The 16,926-nt window shown below is 50.9% G+C and overlaps 1 protein-coding gene across 1 annotated transcript; it reads right to left on the bottom strand.

Annotated features, from left to right (window-relative positions):
* Positions 1-5,411: 5,411 nt before the first annotated feature.
* LOC123138425 (WAT1-related protein At1g44800) lies at positions 5,412-7,264 on the bottom strand. The gene is made up of 4 exons (XM_044558403.1): positions 7,119-7,264; positions 6,521-6,583; positions 5,734-6,405; positions 5,412-5,631 (listed from the first exon to the last, which is right to left on the bottom strand). Exons 1-4 carry the CDS (start codon positions 7,262-7,264, stop codon positions 5,412-5,414), a joined length of 1,101 nt encoding a protein of 366 aa, XP_044414338.1.
* Positions 7,265-16,926: the final 9,662 nt, after the last annotated feature.

Genomic DNA, 16,926 nt, shown 5'->3' with positions numbered 1-16,926 from the left:
CTCCTCCGGTCGCCCCCTCCCCCTCCTCCCCCCGCACACTCCCTCCTCCGATCCCACCGGCCTCCTCCCCCTCCACCTCTCTCCTTCCTCCTCCCTTCCCCTCCTCCCTCCATCTGTTTTTTGTTTTTACTGTAGTTTTTTTACTATTGTATAATGTAGTTTTTTTACTATTTTTAGTAAGTGTTTAAAATAATTAGTAAGTAAATTAATAAAACTAGTTGAACTAGTTTATTTTTAGTAAGAACTAGTTGAATTAATAGAACTAACGTATTTTTAGTAAGAAAATTAATATAACTAGTTGAACTAGTTTATTTTTTGAAAGAACTAGTTTATTTTTATTTATATTAAGTTTATTTTTATTTATATTAAGTTTATTTTTAGTAAGAACTAGTTGAATTAATAGAACTAGTTGAACATGTCACATTTGTTGTTATTTTTTTAGTTTAAGCAATTATTCCCGCATCAACGTCGACGATGCCTATCCGCATCCTCGTCGTTGATACCCGTCGTTTGCTAGGGTTTTAGTTGTATTAGTGATGTTATATGTATGATACTATTCGGGATGTATTAGTGATAACTTATAGGGTTTTGTTTTTGCAGAAATCTAGGAGCCCCTCCATCATCGCCGCCGTCATCCCCGTCACCGACCCCCTCCGACCTCGAGATGAGACCAGCCAAATCTCCATGTCAATATGAGTCCTATAAGATATGATGTAGACGAAAACATGTATATCTTGTGTTGCTCAAATAGGATATATCATTGCCCAAGTGGTCGGTCATGTTTGCAGGTTACACCTCTGAGTGGTCTATGTTTTGCCGGAGTGTTGATTAATTTTCGTTCCGGAAAATCTCAGGCGCTCGATATGTCCTATTTGGCAAAGGTCATGTCGGGATTTTCTGTGAATTTTGGCATGACTTGTGCTAGAATATGTAGGAAATATCGAGTGGCCTGGATTTTCTAGAAAGATAATTAAACGATATTTCGGGTTGACTTTAAGTCTGTCGAGGCCGAAGAATCCCGACTGTTGTCGTGGGGGTCATTTCTCCTTCTTCTCCTTGTGCTAGACCTTTGTTATGCACTAGGGGAAGGAGGAGTAAGGACCATCACCGACGGTCGCAAATGTGAGAGTGGAATCAGTGAGGGAGAGTCTCCATCATATATGAGAGGACGAAGAATCCCGACTGTTGTCGTGGGGGTAGCTTCTCCTTCGTTCCCGTGTGCTAGACAATTTGGTGCAATGCACTCGGGAACGAAAGGAGGAGCTACCATCACCGAAGGTCGATTATATACACCACATGAGTTGAGAGTTTTGAAGAAAATACTCGACAGACCGATAGTCCACCCGTGATGAATAATAATGATCTAATTTAGTTTTTGTAGTATATATATTTAATTGTACAAGTTTAATATTTGAATTATGAACATAGGAAATGTCGTGAGACGAAGAAGGTCCCCGGGAGTGCTCCTGGTGCGGCGACAACCGGGGTTTCTGCGACAGGCCTCACTTGGTAGAAGGTCGGTGCTTCAACATTAAGCTCGAGGAGGCCTTCGATTGTGATACGGTAAGCTACAACAAAAAGTGTTTTTTTCGTAATTAAGCTCGACTTCTACTACTTCAACGTGTAATTTTCGTATTTTACAATTCGACTAGCTTATCACATGCCATGCAAGACGCTATGTATTGGAGAGGATGTGTTTTGAAGATCATGAGAGGAATGAAACAAAGAAAATTAACAGAAGGACTCATCATAGTATGGATTTTGAGGTAAATCTATACAATTCTGAGAGCGTATCCCATTTTGGTTGCCCGGGTTGGGAAGCACTTTGCAAGATGTATGATCTTCAAGAGGGTATGCTTATCACCATGGATCTTGGTGATCCTGACATCGAGGCGGACAATTTGGACATTTGGGTCCTTGTTGATACGCTTCCAATTCTACCGCTATGTGAGTTTCTCAAACATAGTTATTAACTAATTTATATTGTTTATTTCAAAATAGTTGATAACTTATTTCGATTGATAGCTTATTTTCATTCTTCAAAGAATGTGCGGAAGATGGTAGACAGAACCTACTAAGCCGATGGCTCTGAGTTAACTTATTAGGAGAAAAATTATATGGTCGAATATTGTACTGACCTTGAGAATTACAATGCCTACTATCAAACTCCTCCACATTATGGTCAATAAGTGCCACTAGTGCATGTGTTGAACCACGATAACGTCCATGGAGATGCCCTGATAAGAATTTTTACTATTACGACATCCGTGCATCTTTTGCATACTTCTAAAACTGAACTACATTGCTAACTACGAAGTTATTACTATGTTTTTCAACAGAAAATTCCGATGGATTGTGTGCCTCATTTGATGTATCAGAATGGTCGCCTTGATGTTCTAAATATACAGCCAGGTCATCCTACGAATCTCACATATCCATACCGGATTTCTAAAACTGGTGAACACATGATAATCAAATAATGGAAAAAATGTATGGACAGTCGTAAGGAGGTTCTTGGAAGCAATATTGTGCGAAAGACAAGAATTGGAGACAGGATAATCTCCATTCTCCATAATGGAGAGTCAGGGGCTATCTTGTTTTATGCTATTTTACCTTAGAGAATATAGTAGATCATAAGAGAATGTAGTAGATCCTATGAGGTACAATATGTTTATGAGAGTTGATGATGAGGAGTAGTTGTGATTATGACTAGTGACCAACTTGCTATGTGATGTCTCATTGATGAAAACGATGATCATGAGGACGTGTTATATGACAATGATGTATTATGATGATAAGTTGTTAATGATATGATGATGATGATGATATTTATTATATCATTGGGTGAAAGAACCACGGATTAGTTTCAAGTGGATGTCTATCCACTTGAAAATAGTCCACGGTTCTTTCTCCCACTGATGTAATAACTCATTATGATGTAAAAACAATCTCTAAATTGCTGCAGTATGAAAACTTGTATAAAGGTGTATGCATACAACATGAAATAAAAAGAAGTAAAATACGCAATAATAGTAGTAGCGCGTGCTGGGAGAAGCACTACTACTAATTACCAGTAGCGCTCATTGCAGAAAGTGCTACTACTAAGTCGATATAGTAGTAGCATGGTTTAACCCACGCTACTGCTAACCTTTAACTGTAGCGCCTTACTAGTAGCGCGGTTCCCCACACTACTGATAGGCATTAAACCCGCGCTACTGATAGGGTTTTCTCTAGTAGTGGCAGGCCTCCCGCCTCTCTGGGGAGTGCTCGCCCGACGTGAGCGTGGTGGCGCCTTCCACGCCCGCGCCCGCGCCCATCGACCTCAACGCCACACCGGTAGTCGGTGGCTCGTCATCCGGAGGCGCGAGGAAATGCACGCGGCAGATGCTGGCCGATGTACTGTCGGATGCCCGCAACCTATTCGATGAAATGCTGGCCGCCGGCGACGAGGACTACATGCAGAACCTCATCTTCAAGGGCGGTGCATCGGCCGCTGGCTACGACCCCGACGAGACACAAAGCCAGGACGGCCGCGGGGCGTTCATGCCAGGCGCTGGCTATGATCAGTCAGCCTTCAAGCGTGATCAGGTCGGCATGGACCTTGATGGCTTCCCACTTGACCACGAGTTTCCAGACGACTACATGCAAGAGGAAGAAGACGAGTGCGACATCAAAGTGGAGCCTTTGTTTGAGGACGAGCTCGCCAACCAAGCCGCTGGGCCGAAGCCGAAGCGCAAGAGCAAGCACATGAAGGCATACACGGCGGCCGAGGACAAGCTTCTTTGCGAGTGTTGGAGAGACATTGGACAAGACCCCAAGACCAGCGCCGAACAAAAGCATTCAACTTTTTGGATTCGTGTCCACCGGGAGTTTCATGAGCGCAAGAAGTTTCCTCCTTACCAAATTGTGAGCACGCATGGGTGGTTGTCCATTTCGAAGCGATGGAGAGTGATCCAACAAGAGTGCAAAAAGTTTTGTGCCACTCTTGAGAGCGTCAAGGCCCACCCCGTGAGCGGCATCGGCATGCAAGACATGTTATGGTAGCAAGGCGCCCTCTTTTGTGTCATCAAGTTCATGCTTGCGTGTTCATTTGCATACCATTTGTGCCAACATGCTTGCATGAAAACATTTATAGGCATTTCAAGCTTTGAAGGCATTCAAGGTCCAACACAACGGCAAGTGCTTCAACATCTCCCATTGCTATAGGGTCATCAAAGACGAGGAGAAGTTCAACGCGCAATATGATGCCCTCAAGTCGCGCGGGGGGAAGGAAGCCGTGGAGGAGGTTGGGGACGGTGAGCCGGCTCGACCGTGGGGGAAGACCAACTCCAAGAAGGAGGACAAGCGGGATGCGGCATCGAACGCCTTGATCGCAAGCATAATGGGCATGTGAACAAGAAGGACTCGAGAGAGGAGGAGCGCCGGCGTTTCAAAGAGGAGCAAATGAACGCCTTCATGGATATCCAAAGGAGGAGGCTAAAGATGGTCGCGGAGAAGCAAGCCAAGATGCTTGAGTTGGAGGCGGAGAAGCAAGCCAACATGCTCGAGATCGAGGCCGCCAACGCCAAGACCAAGGCCAAAGAAGTGGCTCTCGCAAGCATGATGGCCGGGGTGGAGATCATGACGGTGGATCTCAACACCGTGTCACCAAGGAAGAGGCCGTGGTTCGAGAAAATGCAGGCCGACATGCTCAAGTTCAATGACGAGTGATCTCGTGGCCGCGAGCGCCTTCTTTTTTGTATGCCGGCTTGTGCGCTGGCATGACCACGGGGCCGTGATGGCGTGGTCGAACTCAAGTCCCACCCTTTTTTGTGTGCTGGCATGTGTGTCGGCCGCTGGCGAGTGCGCCAGCATGAACTGTGTGGTGATATTTTTTCAAGCCGGCAATGTATGCCGGTGCTGGCATGGTGCCGGCATGAGATATGGCCGCTGGCATAACCTATGGCTGCGGGCCTTTTTTAAAAATTAAGTGCGGACATAAAAATGGATCGGCGCGTTGGACGCACTGCCGACCCAAATGCAAAACAGGGCGGACGCCGGGCCGGCGGCTGACCCAAACGAACATAAAACGGACAAATGCACCATCTGTTTTGGTCGGCCCGTTGGAGTCGCTCTAATTAGCACTTGCTCACTCTCACTATCTCACATAGTCGCATGATAGGATCGTCGCTAGGGAAAAGCTGACAGGAGGAAAATGGACAACAAAATTCATCTTCATGCATGATCGATCGATGGACCATGCACTATATGCCAGGGGGAAAAGGCAGACATACTCGTCGATGCTACTCTCGCTACACTGGTTCGGAATTACTCGTCTAGAAAATGAATGTATCTAGATGTATTTTAGTTGTAGATACATCTATTTTTATCTATTTTTGTGACAAGTAATTTTAAACGGAGGGAGTAGTGGGCTAGTGGCCATTGGTCTCAACATCCAAGACATGGACGTCGCCGTTGCCGTTTCCAAGCACGTGCTTGCCGCTGCCGCTGCCGTGGCCGCTGGTCGCCGTGGTTAAGGGCAGCTCGCCGGCGCCCTTGACACTGACGTCCGAAACTTGGCTGGTGCCGTCCTTGCTCTTGCCCCAGATGAGAAAGTAGAGGCCTACCACAATGATCACTGCACCAATCACACTGAAAACAGAAAAAAAAGAGGAAATGATATCATTCGTGCGTTGCACTAATGCATGTACTCGATCGTCGATCTGAAAATGGCAGCACCACTATAATACGTACCTTCCGAGAGTGATCTCCTCCTTGAGAATGATGGAGCCCATGACGGCGGTTACGATCATGCAGAGCGGGTTGAAGGCCGTCACGAACACCGGGCCCCTTTGCCTCGACACGATGCCCTGCACGTAGTACGCCACGCCGGAGCACACTATGCCGCCGTACACGACCGTGAAGAGGCGAGTGTCCAAGCCGATGACCCACGCATGGGTGTTGGCGCGCTCGGCGACGACGGCGACGGCGGTGCTCATCACCGACCCCACGCCGCAGATGAGCACCGTGAGGGACAGCTCCGCCGGGTAGTCCCGGAGCGTGCTGGACTGGAGGATGAAGAAGCACGACCAGGCCACGCAGGCGGCGATGGTCATGATGGTCCCCTTCAGCCACGCCGCTCCGTCAGCGGCGGCAGCCGCACCGCCGGCGTGGTGCTGGCCCTTGGTCCACGGGAACTGCACGACGGGGCCGTGGTACAGGACCATCAGCACCGCGCCGGCCACCGTGAGGACCGTGCCGGCGATCTTTGCCTGGCTGTGCAGGCTGCGCAGCCGCACCTTCTCCATGCGCAGGATGAGCGCCAACACGAAGGTGACGGCCGGGAGGATGTTGACCAGCGCCGTGGCGAACCCCGCCGAGGTCAGATTCGCGCCCATGTAGTAGAGGTTCTGGTCAAGCACAGGCCTGCCAGGTACCGACGCAACAAACCACATGTTAGTAACAGCAGCTTTGGACTCTGTCGTCATGCATGGATGGACAGACGACGGCGGGTCGAATTAATCAACCGCAACGCACGTACTCGAGTAATGCGAGCCCCATGATCTTGATGAAGATGGTGATTGTCATCTTTGGCCTCAGTCCCCTGCACATGCATGTCACGTACGTTGGAGTAAATACAAATTAATTACTAGCACGTTAACTAGTTCTGATCTTAATTTCATGAATACTACTCCAGGTATAAACGTCGAAATGAACCATGCATAGAGTATATGAGTGGAACTGAGGATGGTGTGGTGAAGTGACAATGGTTCCTGGTTTTCTACTTCTACCTGCGTATGCGTAATTTTCTACTTCTACTGACTAATGCACTCTGATATTCTGATGGATCCATCCATATATAGATGCTGCATGCGTGGACATATGCTTATTTGACGCGTTACAAGGAAAGGGGGGAGGTTTGCCGGTACAAAATAGAATAAGGTATCAAGATGCATATGTTTACTAGTAACGTTTTTTAGGGTATGTATGTACTACTTTTCTGGATTAGAAGGTCGCACCATCTAAATGAGACAAAAAAATGGGAATGGACTGAACAAATTTGTACGTGTGGTGTTTGCTCGATCGTGGGGTGCGCATGAGCTAGCACAAATGTGATTGAACTAGCTAGGTAGGGTTACCTCTCGAAGTAGAGGGCGAAGGGCGCCATGACGGCGGTGGCGACGATGTTACGGTAGACGACGAGCACGAAGTGGCTCATCCCGTGCTTGAGGGACGCCACGGCGATGAAGTACATGCCGGCGAACCCCACCTGCAGCAGCACCATCGTCGTCTTGCCCGCTTGGAAGTTTGCGAGTCTTTTTCTTCTCGCTCCAACTCTCACTCTTTTGTAGCTATGGTAGCTCGAGCCTGATCGATTGGATTTAACTACTGCCGAGGAATGGCTGTGTTGAGGCGATGAGCTCACACTGCGGCTGTCTCGTTTATATATGTTGAGATGTAGATATATATGTGTATTTCTTGTACAACAAGCCCTCCTCCTTTCATGTATAGTTGAGGACGTGGCTACCCTTTGTACTTATATATACATGCGTATTGCACCCGATCAATACATCGTGAGTTGCATAATCCTTTACATGGTATCAGCCTAAACCCGATTCCTGCCTTAGCCGCGTCGCCGTTGCTTCCGAGCCGCCGCCGCTAGCCCCTTCGCTACGCCCGCGTCGCAGATTATTCGCCGTCACCGTAGCTAGCCTCGCCTCCCGATCCCTCTGCTCGCCTCGCACGCCTGCCTCCCGCTCGCCCCGCACTTCCGCGCCGCTAGCACCACTTCCTGCTCGCCTACGCCCGCCTCCCGATCGCCCTGCTCTGCCCCGCTGCTTCCAACCACCGCTAGCCACCGAAACCCTAACCCTACCCAGCCAAAACCGAACCTGCAGCCATGTCCGGTTCTGATCTCTCCCACCGCAGCGCCGCCTCCACTCCTCCGGCCGTCCGTCCGCCGAACCCCTTCGACTCCTCCGCCGGCTCCTCTGCTGCCACCCTGCCCGACCCTGCCTACATCCGCGATGTTCCCATCGAACGTCGCGTTCCGGTCATCCTCTCCCACAAAGAGGCGAACTTTTATGCCTGGAAAACATACTTCAATCTCCTCTTCCGTGAGTATAACCTGCAGGATCACATCGACGGCACCGCCAACCTCTTCGTCCTGAACCGCGACGCCGACTGGCTGGCGATCGACGCCACCATCATCAGGTGGCTCTTCCTCACCGTGTCCAAGGACATCTTCCACACCGTCGTTCGCGACAAGGACGATGCATGCACAGTGTGGAACAAGATCGTTGGCCTCTTCACCGACAACAAGCTCCAACGGATCGTCTTTCTGCAGCAGGAGTTTTTCGGGTGTCACCAAAACGACTCCTCCGTTGACGACTACTGCATGCGCCTCAAGACCCTCTCCGACGAGCTCAATGACATCGGCTTCAAGGTGGGCGACGAGCTGCTCCTCTCCACTCTCACCGCCGGCCACAATGAGGATCTCGGCAACGCCGCCTCCAACCTCACCCTCATGGCGAACCCTACCTACGAGCGGGCGGTGGTGTATCTCCGTCTCGAGGAACGCCGGTTGAAGCATCTTCGCTCCCGTGCCGTTCATACCGCCTTCGCCGCCGGCTTCTCACGCGGCGGCCCTGCACCGCGGGCGCGCCCCCCGGCTTTCCAGCGCCGTTCCCGGCGCCCCGGCCCGCGGCCCCTCCTGCGCCGTACGGCGCCTACGGCGCCTCGTACCAGCCGCGTCCTCCGGCTCCTGCGGCTCCTGCGACTCTTCCTCAACAACCGCCGCAGCAGCAGCGCCAGCGGCACCGGTCGCGGCAAAGGCCAGTAACAGCAACAGCAGCCACGTGCCGGGCCTACCCAGCAGCAGCCGACGCCGCCGTGGGGGGGGGGGGGGGCGGCCACAACCCCTGGACAAGGTTTGTGCACGCCTACACTATGCCCGTGCCCCGACCCCCCGCTCCGAGTCTCCTCGGGCCCGGCCCTTCCAGTCATCAGGCCTTCTTCGCCGGTCAGCAACCCGGTCCGGTCGCCCCACAGCCCTACTACTCTCCCGCTTCGGTTGGCTATGGCGGGCCAAACCCTAGCGCTGGAGTGACCGGCTACTTGGGCTATCCCACGCCGGTCTCTTATGATCCGGCCCTGCTTGCTGCTCTTCATCAACAGCCTCCGATCGGGGCTTATTCCGGTGGTGGCGACTGGTTTATGGATACCGGTGCATCTTCGCATATGGCCTCTTATCCGGGTAATCTCTCTTCCGCGTCTCCCATACACACTTCCTCTCGTATCATTGTCGGTAATGGTGCTGGTCTCCCTATCACTCACATTGGTTCCACTAGTTTTCCCTCGAACTCTCGACCACTTTATCTCAATAACGTTCTTGTGTCTCCTGAACTTATTCAGAATTTAGTCTGTGTTCATAAACTTTCTCGTGATAACTCTGTAACTGTGGAATTTGACGAAGTTGGTTTTTCTGTTAAGGACGCCCTCACCCGGATGGTTCTTCACCGCTGTGACAGCCCCGACGACACATACTCCGTCCAGCCTCCATCATCCACACATGCTGGGCCAGTTGCTCTTTCTGCCGGCGTCGATCTTTGGCACGCCCGTCTTGGTCATCCTAGCTCCACCGCTCTTCGTCAAATTATTAGGGACTTTTCTTTTACATGTAATAAAATGGATGCGCACTCTTGTCACGCATGCCGTCTGGGCAAACATGTTCGCCTTCCCTTTAGTTCTTCATCCACAGTTGCATCGTTACCTTTTGAATTAATCCACAGTGATGTCTGGACCTCTCCTCGTTGCTAGTAATACTGGTTTTCATACTATCTTGTTATCTTGGATGACTACTCTCATTTTGTGTGGACCTTTCCATTGCGTAAGAAGTCTGAAGTTGCTGCCACTCTTACCGCCTTCTACTCTTATGTCTCTACGCAATTCGGTCGTCCCATTCTCGCTTTGCAAACTGATAACGGGAAAGAATTTGACAACACCTCCATCCGCAATCTTCTCTCCGCACATGGCACAATTTTCCGGCTTACATGTCCTTACACCTCACAGCAGAACGGTCGGGCTGAACGCATTCTTCGCACTCTTAACGATTGCGTCCGTACCCTCCTCTTTCATGCATACATGCCACCTCGCTTCTGGCCCGACGCTCTCGCTACCGCCACCCTCCTTATTAATCTTCGTCCATGTCGCACCCGCTGGAACTTTATGCCACACCAACTTCTCTTTGGGTCCCCTCCTTCATATGATGGTCTTCGTATTTTCGGTTGTCTTTGTTACCCTAGTATAGCCGCCACTTCTCATCATAAACTTGCTCCTCGTTCCGTTCCCTGTGTCTTCCTTGGTTACCCGGCTAATACAAAGGGCTATAGATTCTATGATCCGGTTTCCCACCGTGTCATCACATCTCGGCATGTTTATTTCGACGAGTTTTGTTTTCCGTTTAAACAGGAACAACAGGTGACATCCTCCTCGGCACCCGGCCCTTCTCTGGCCAACCCTGTCCGCCCTGGCTCCTTGCCACGGCGTGGGGCGCCTCCCGGTCGCGCGGCACTCCGGCTTCTGCCCGCTGCTTCGCCGGGCTTACCGGCCTCCGAGCCAGCCTCGCCGGCCTCTTCACCACCGGGTTCTGCGCCGGCCTCCCCGGCCTCGCCGGCCTCTTCACCATCGGGTTCTGCGCCAGCCTCGCCGGTCCATGTGCCGGTCTCGCCGGCCTCGCTGGCGTCTACGCCGGCTCCCTCGCCGGCCTCACCGGTCCCTGCATCGGCGTCATCGCTGGCCTCTTCGCCGGGCGTGTCGCCGGCTACTTCACAGCCGGCCCCGTCCCCGTCTCCTCCGTCACCGGCCGTTCCACCGCCGGTTGCTGCTGTGGTGCCACCACCTGCCGGCCCCGTTACTCGGTCGCGCATGGGTATCCATCGGCCAAGCACTCGCTACCCTCCGGATGAGTACACCTATGTGGCTTCGACGTCTTCCTCGTCACCATCACCCCTGCCGATCTCCGCCCATTCCGCGCTTCGCGACCCTATATGGTTCGCCGCGATGAAGGAGGAATTTGACGCTTTGCAATGCAATGACACTTGGCAGCTTGTTCCCCGTCCTCCTCGGGCCAACATCATTACCGGGAAGTGGGTGTTCAAGCACAAGTTTCATCCGGATGGTACTCTTGACCGACACAAGGCTCGTTGGGTCGTTCGGGGTTTTCGTCAACGAGCAGGTGTTGACTTCACCGACACTTTCGCTCCTGTTGTCAAGCCCGGCACGATTCGGACTGTTCTTCAGCTGGCGGTTTCTCGCTCCTGGCCTGTGCACCAGATGGATGTCTCTAATGCCTTTCTTCATGGTCATCTTGAGGAACAGGTGTTCTGTCAGCAGCCGACTGGGTTCCTCGATGAGTCTTCTCCAGATCATGTGTGTTTGCTCTCCCGGTCCTTGTACGGGCTCAAGCAAGCTCCTCGCGCGTGGTACCAGCGCATCGCAGCGTTTCTTACTCAGCTTGGCTTCCGCTCCACTCGCTCCGATGCTTCACTATTTGTCTACCACCAGGGTGATGCTACTGCTTTCCTGCTGCTCTATGTCGACGACATCATCTTGACAGCATGCTCGACTGCCCTTCTTCGACAGCTCACCAATCGTCTTCGTGCTGAGTTTGCCATTAAGGACTTAGGTCCTCTGCACTATTTCCTCGGGATCGAGGTTATTCGTCGAGCAGATGGCTTCTTTCTTCATCAGCGGAAGTATGCTCATGAGCTTCTGGACCGTGCCGGGATGCTTAACTGCAAACCGGCTGCCACACCTGTCGATACGAAGGCCAAGCTCTCTGCCACAGATGGTTCTCCTGCTTCAGATGCTCCGTTCTACAGGTCGATTGTTGGTGCTCTTCAGTACCTCACTCTTACTCGTCCGGAGCTCCAGTACGCTGTGCAGCAGGTGTGCCTCCATATGCATGCTCCTCGTGATGCTCACTGGACCGCGGTCAAGCGCATTCTGCGCTATATCCGTGGCACCTTGGACCTTGGATTGTCACTTCAGGCTTCATCCTCTCTGGATATGACGGCTTATTCTGATGCTGATTGGGCCGGCTGCCCTGATACGCGCCGCTCGACCTCTGGTTATTGCGTCTACCTTGGACCATCACTCATTTCATGGTCGTCCAAGCGGCAGCCCGTTGTTTCCCGCTCCAGTGCAGAAGCGGAGTACCGCGCTGTTGCCAACGTCGTCGCCGAGTGCTCCTGGCTTCATCAGCTTCTACATGAGCTCTTGTCTCCGGTTGACAAGGCCACCATTGTCTACTGTGACAATGTTTCTGCGGTCTACCTCTCCGCCAACCCAGTCCATCATCGACGCACCAAGCACATTGAGATTGATATCCATTTTGTTCGGGAACAAGTAGCTCTTGGTCATATATGTGTGCTCCATGTCCCTACGTCCCAACAATTTGCTGACATCATGACAAAGGGCCTGTCTACTGCGTCTTTCGAGGAGTTCCGATCCAGTCTTTGCGTCGACCATGGTGCCGCTTCGACTGCGGGGGGGGGGGGGGGGGTGTTGAGATGTAGATATATATGTGTATTTCTTGTACAACAAGTCCTCCTCCTTCCATGTATAGTTGAGGACGTGGCTACCCTTTGTATTTATATATACGTGCGTATTGCACCCGATCAATATATCGTGAGTTGCATAATCCTTTACAATAAGAGGCTCCAACGCTGCTGCTCCTGTGCACAGTGGGGGGTGCAGGTCACGCTGGCTGGACCTGAGCCGTACGTGCCGACCGTTCAGCTCGGAAGCTGTGACGAGCCGCCAGGCTGGGCTTGGCTCAGGCTCAAGCCAACTCGAGATAGATCCTGAGCCAAACTGGACAACACTACAGATACAGTAGAGTTGCAGAGAGCAGTTTTTTTTTGTGTTTTTTAAATGTTTCTATGCCTATATACTAAGGGGTTGGGGCTAGATCTCAATCACTGGGACTTAGTCAACCGACAAAACATATAAAAAGAAGAAAGAAGAAAATAAAAAAATTACACGGATTTTCAAGTAAGATATCACGAATTTAGTATCGACCGAGACTTCGTTATGTCTGAGTCGACTGAAATTTTGCAATCCTGATATATTAAACATTTGGCACTCCTTGTTCTATAGAAGGGTATAGTCATGTAAAACGAGCATAGTTTGTTTGGGGATACAACATGAGATAGTTTTGATCTGGGATATGTTGCCCAAAAAATTCTAGTGTGTGCGTGGTGGATATGGGCTTTCGGCTTTAGATCATGCCCTGCAGGAGCGGGGTTTGGCCGCAGTCCGGGCCCTCCCTTCATCTCCACCCCGTTGTGTCTGTTGTGACCGACCTTCCGTAAGTCGTCAATGGTTGCGGGGCGAAAGAAGAAGACGGTGATGGCGGAGTCGGGCGGAAGCACGGCACCCCCACCTACCACCATTAATGGCGGCTCACCCCGCAGTAATGGCATCCTAAGCCGTCATAAGCCCCGTCCCCGCTCCCCTCACCTACCCCCTACCTCCTCTCACTCCCCTCCCACTCCCCATCTCGCTGCGAACGATGGTGGGCGGATCCAATCGCAGGCCGCGCGCAAGGAGTGCGAGGCCGCCCCCCTGACGGCAGCGCCGCCTGCTCTGGCCCCGATTCCGGTGGCGCAGCTGCCTATGATCGAGGCCTCCTCGCAGGAGGCAAGGGAGGAGATGCTGAGGGTGGTGGCCACGCGCTTTCCCGACCATTCCAAGTGGCCCGCGATCCTCCTCCAAATCATCCGCACCTCGACGTTCGCCGAGCGCGCGCGGTTCTCCGGCGTCGACGGTGGGATGGATTACAACATGATTTTCTGGGCGATTCAGGAGGCAGAGTCAACGGTGCCTGCCCAGGCGTCCAAGTGGGCGCGATTCAAGTCGTCGAGCCCAGCTCAGCTGAACATTCGGCCGCCTTCGGTGGTGGAGCTCGCCAGGATCCCCCGCGAATTCCTGCCGCCGGGGGAAAGCCCACCACGAATTCCTTGAAGTCTGCGACTCTCGGAGAGCGCGTCACGCGGTTCAGGCCGCGGACGCGTTTGGAGGGGGGAGCAGGCCGCGTGGTGGAGGCCTCGATCCTCCACCATGGCCGGGAGATCGTGGGAGGGTACCGTGACTTCGCGAGAAGGTAATTCCGAATTGCTCTGTTATTTGTGCATCTGCTGGTTCTGGAGTCGATGCGGTTCTAGACCTTGTGGTCAAGGAGAGTAGTCATGAGGAGGAGAGGAGGGTTGTCTCTCGACTGATTCCGGTGGACTCAGTAGATAGCTTGTCCCAAACTTTGTGTTCGTTGCGTAGTTCGTCGGAGCCAGCGAGGTTGGAGAACGACGACGAACTCGTTTGTGTGAGGAAGGAATTATATAATATCAAAGCCCGAGTTGGTCCTTCGTTTGTGCCAGCACCGTCGATCTCGGGATGTGTGGTCCTCAAGAAAGCGCACTCTGAAAATACGCGTCCGCTAGGTCAAAACGAAGAGGGAGAGGAGATAGCGGATTTCTATGGACATCTGTGGGTTATTCCCTCCTCCCCCCCCCCCGCCGCCACCGCACCCATATATCCTGTCCCCTCCCTCCGAACCCTAGCTATGCGATCCCCAGACTCTTCTGGGTAAGAAAAGACCTCTTCCTATCTAAATCTTTCACGACAGAGGATTGTTTCCCTATTTGTCGTCTAGGTCGCTTTGATCCCGTTCCCACCAATTTTCAGATAGCAGTGGCTGGGTTGTCCCCCGGATCAAAATCATTTGCTGAGGCAGTGAAGAAAGGGATGGACAATCGTGGCCAGATCCTGCGAAATCACCGTCCTCCACCTGCCAAGAAGGCTGTCCAAAAACCTAAAGGGAGACGTACGGGCGTGCCTGTGGCAAATCCTGGTCAACAAGGGGTGACCAAGCCAGCTGCGGGTGGGAAACAAGCAACAGCGAGTCCCAACCCTGCTCCATCTCCACCTGCTCCCCATCCTGCTCCTCTGGTACAACCCCTGGATTCTAAATACCGTGACTTGTTTTAACTGTAGATGGCCTGGACACTACGTTGGTAACTACATTGAGCCGAAGAAGTGCTTCATCTGTAGTGGGAATCATAATGTGAACAATTGTGCTGCTTGGGCCCGACCTCAACCTACAACGACATATTTTGGCAGTGCAGCTGCTGGGTTAGGTTTTTACCATGTGGACATTCCTGTTGCGGCTGAATCGGGATGGTTGAACTACAAGAATTGTGCAGTCTTGAAGGTGGTTAAAGGTGAAGTTTCTGCTTCAGATCTACTGGTTCAATTGAATGAAATATTCTGCAAAAACAAAGATTGGCCGTGGCAGATCAGAGAACTGGAGGAGAAGAAGTTTTTGCTGAGATTCCCTCCTTGGAAGAATGTGGATGATCTAATTGAATTTCCTGCTTTCGATCTTCCCATTGATGGTGTCTCAGTGAAAATATGTGAGTGGAAAGGGATGTTGGATGAATTTGGTGAACTAAAAGAAGCCTGGGTGCAAGTTGAGGGGATTCCTCCCAAGTGGTGTGCTTGGAAAGTCTTTGCTCAGATTGCAAGTTGCTTTGGCATCCTTGTGGATGTGGACTAGAATGGGATTTTTAAGAGTTTTTATGAGATCATCGGAATTAAAGTGACATGTAGAGACCCTCGCAAGATCCCTTTTGAGAGACTGGTGGAAATGAAAAAGAAACTCTACCTGCTATTTTTCACTGTAGAAGGCTTTGAACAACTGGGAGACGAATCGGATGGAGATGATGATGAGCCTGGACAAGATAATGAAGAAGAAGAGAAGAAAGAATCTGGAAAGGACTTAGCTGGAAAAGATCCAATGGATGAAAATTATGAGGAGGCCATTGATGAACTGGATAAGGCCAACTTCACAAACTCGGCCTCCAGTAACAAAGGGCCTGGACAAGAGGTTTATGCATCTGCAGAAGAATTTCATCCAGAGAGTATGAACAATGAAGCACATGCCATCTTCCTAGAAGAGGTGAAAACAGGTGATTTCTATATGACCAAGACACATGAAACTGAATGTGAGATCGGTACTCCATGTTTGTATAAGGACTTACCTGAAGATACTGAGGAAGTACCTATGTCGGTCCATTTGGACTACTGTTCTGAGCAGCTTAGCAAGTTTGAAATGGATGAATCTGAGGGAGAAGAGGAAGATATGGAAACTGAAATGCAATGCCTGCCTGAAGATCTGGCTGTTGCAATAAGTTCAGTGAAGAGATCCTTGATTGAATCTATGGATAAGGAAGAATCTGAGAAGAAGAAGCCCAACACAGGGAAAAGTGTGGTTTGGGGCCCTATCCTGATCAATAGGCCTAAAACCAGAGATCATGGGAACGTTAAGATCATGGATAAGGCAAATGCTTATCTCCTGAAGAAGAATTTGGAAGTCCCCACTACTTTTAAAGGTAAATCATTCGCTAACCTGGACACTACTACTCTTGCTACTCAAGCTAAGATGGTAGACATTTGTGGGTGACAATGACATAGAATGTGATAATATCATTGATTTAGTGTACAGGGAGAGACTTAAATGTCTCAAGTTTGCTGAGGACAACCCTGAATTTGTTTACCTGATTCCTTAGATATTGACCACAATCCTAGCAATTTCCTTGGGATTGATAGGACTAATACAGATCCTGCGGTAAATGGCACTGTTGCCCGAGATCTGGATAGCCCTGTCATGCATACTAAGAGTAGGCCTTGTGGCTTGTCACACCCATTCAAAGTTAAATGATAGGTGTCTTCTGGAATGTTAGAGGTCTTGGTCAAATGCAGTGCCTTGGTGATTTTTTAAACAATAATCATGCTGACTTTGTTGGTTTCTTTGAAACCAAGAGAAAAAAATTGATGATAACATGTTAAAAATGCTTGCTGGTAGTCATAATTTGAGTTGTCACGTGT

This window comes from Triticum aestivum, chromosome 6B (assembly GCF_018294505.1).
Source record: "Triticum aestivum cultivar Chinese Spring chromosome 6B, IWGSC CS RefSeq v2.1, whole genome shotgun sequence".
NCBI classification, from domain to species: Eukaryota; Viridiplantae; Streptophyta; class Magnoliopsida; order Poales; family Poaceae; genus Triticum; species Triticum aestivum.
The sequence above is the reverse complement of the archived record's forward strand: the minus strand, read 5'-3'. Positions and strand labels throughout refer to the sequence as shown.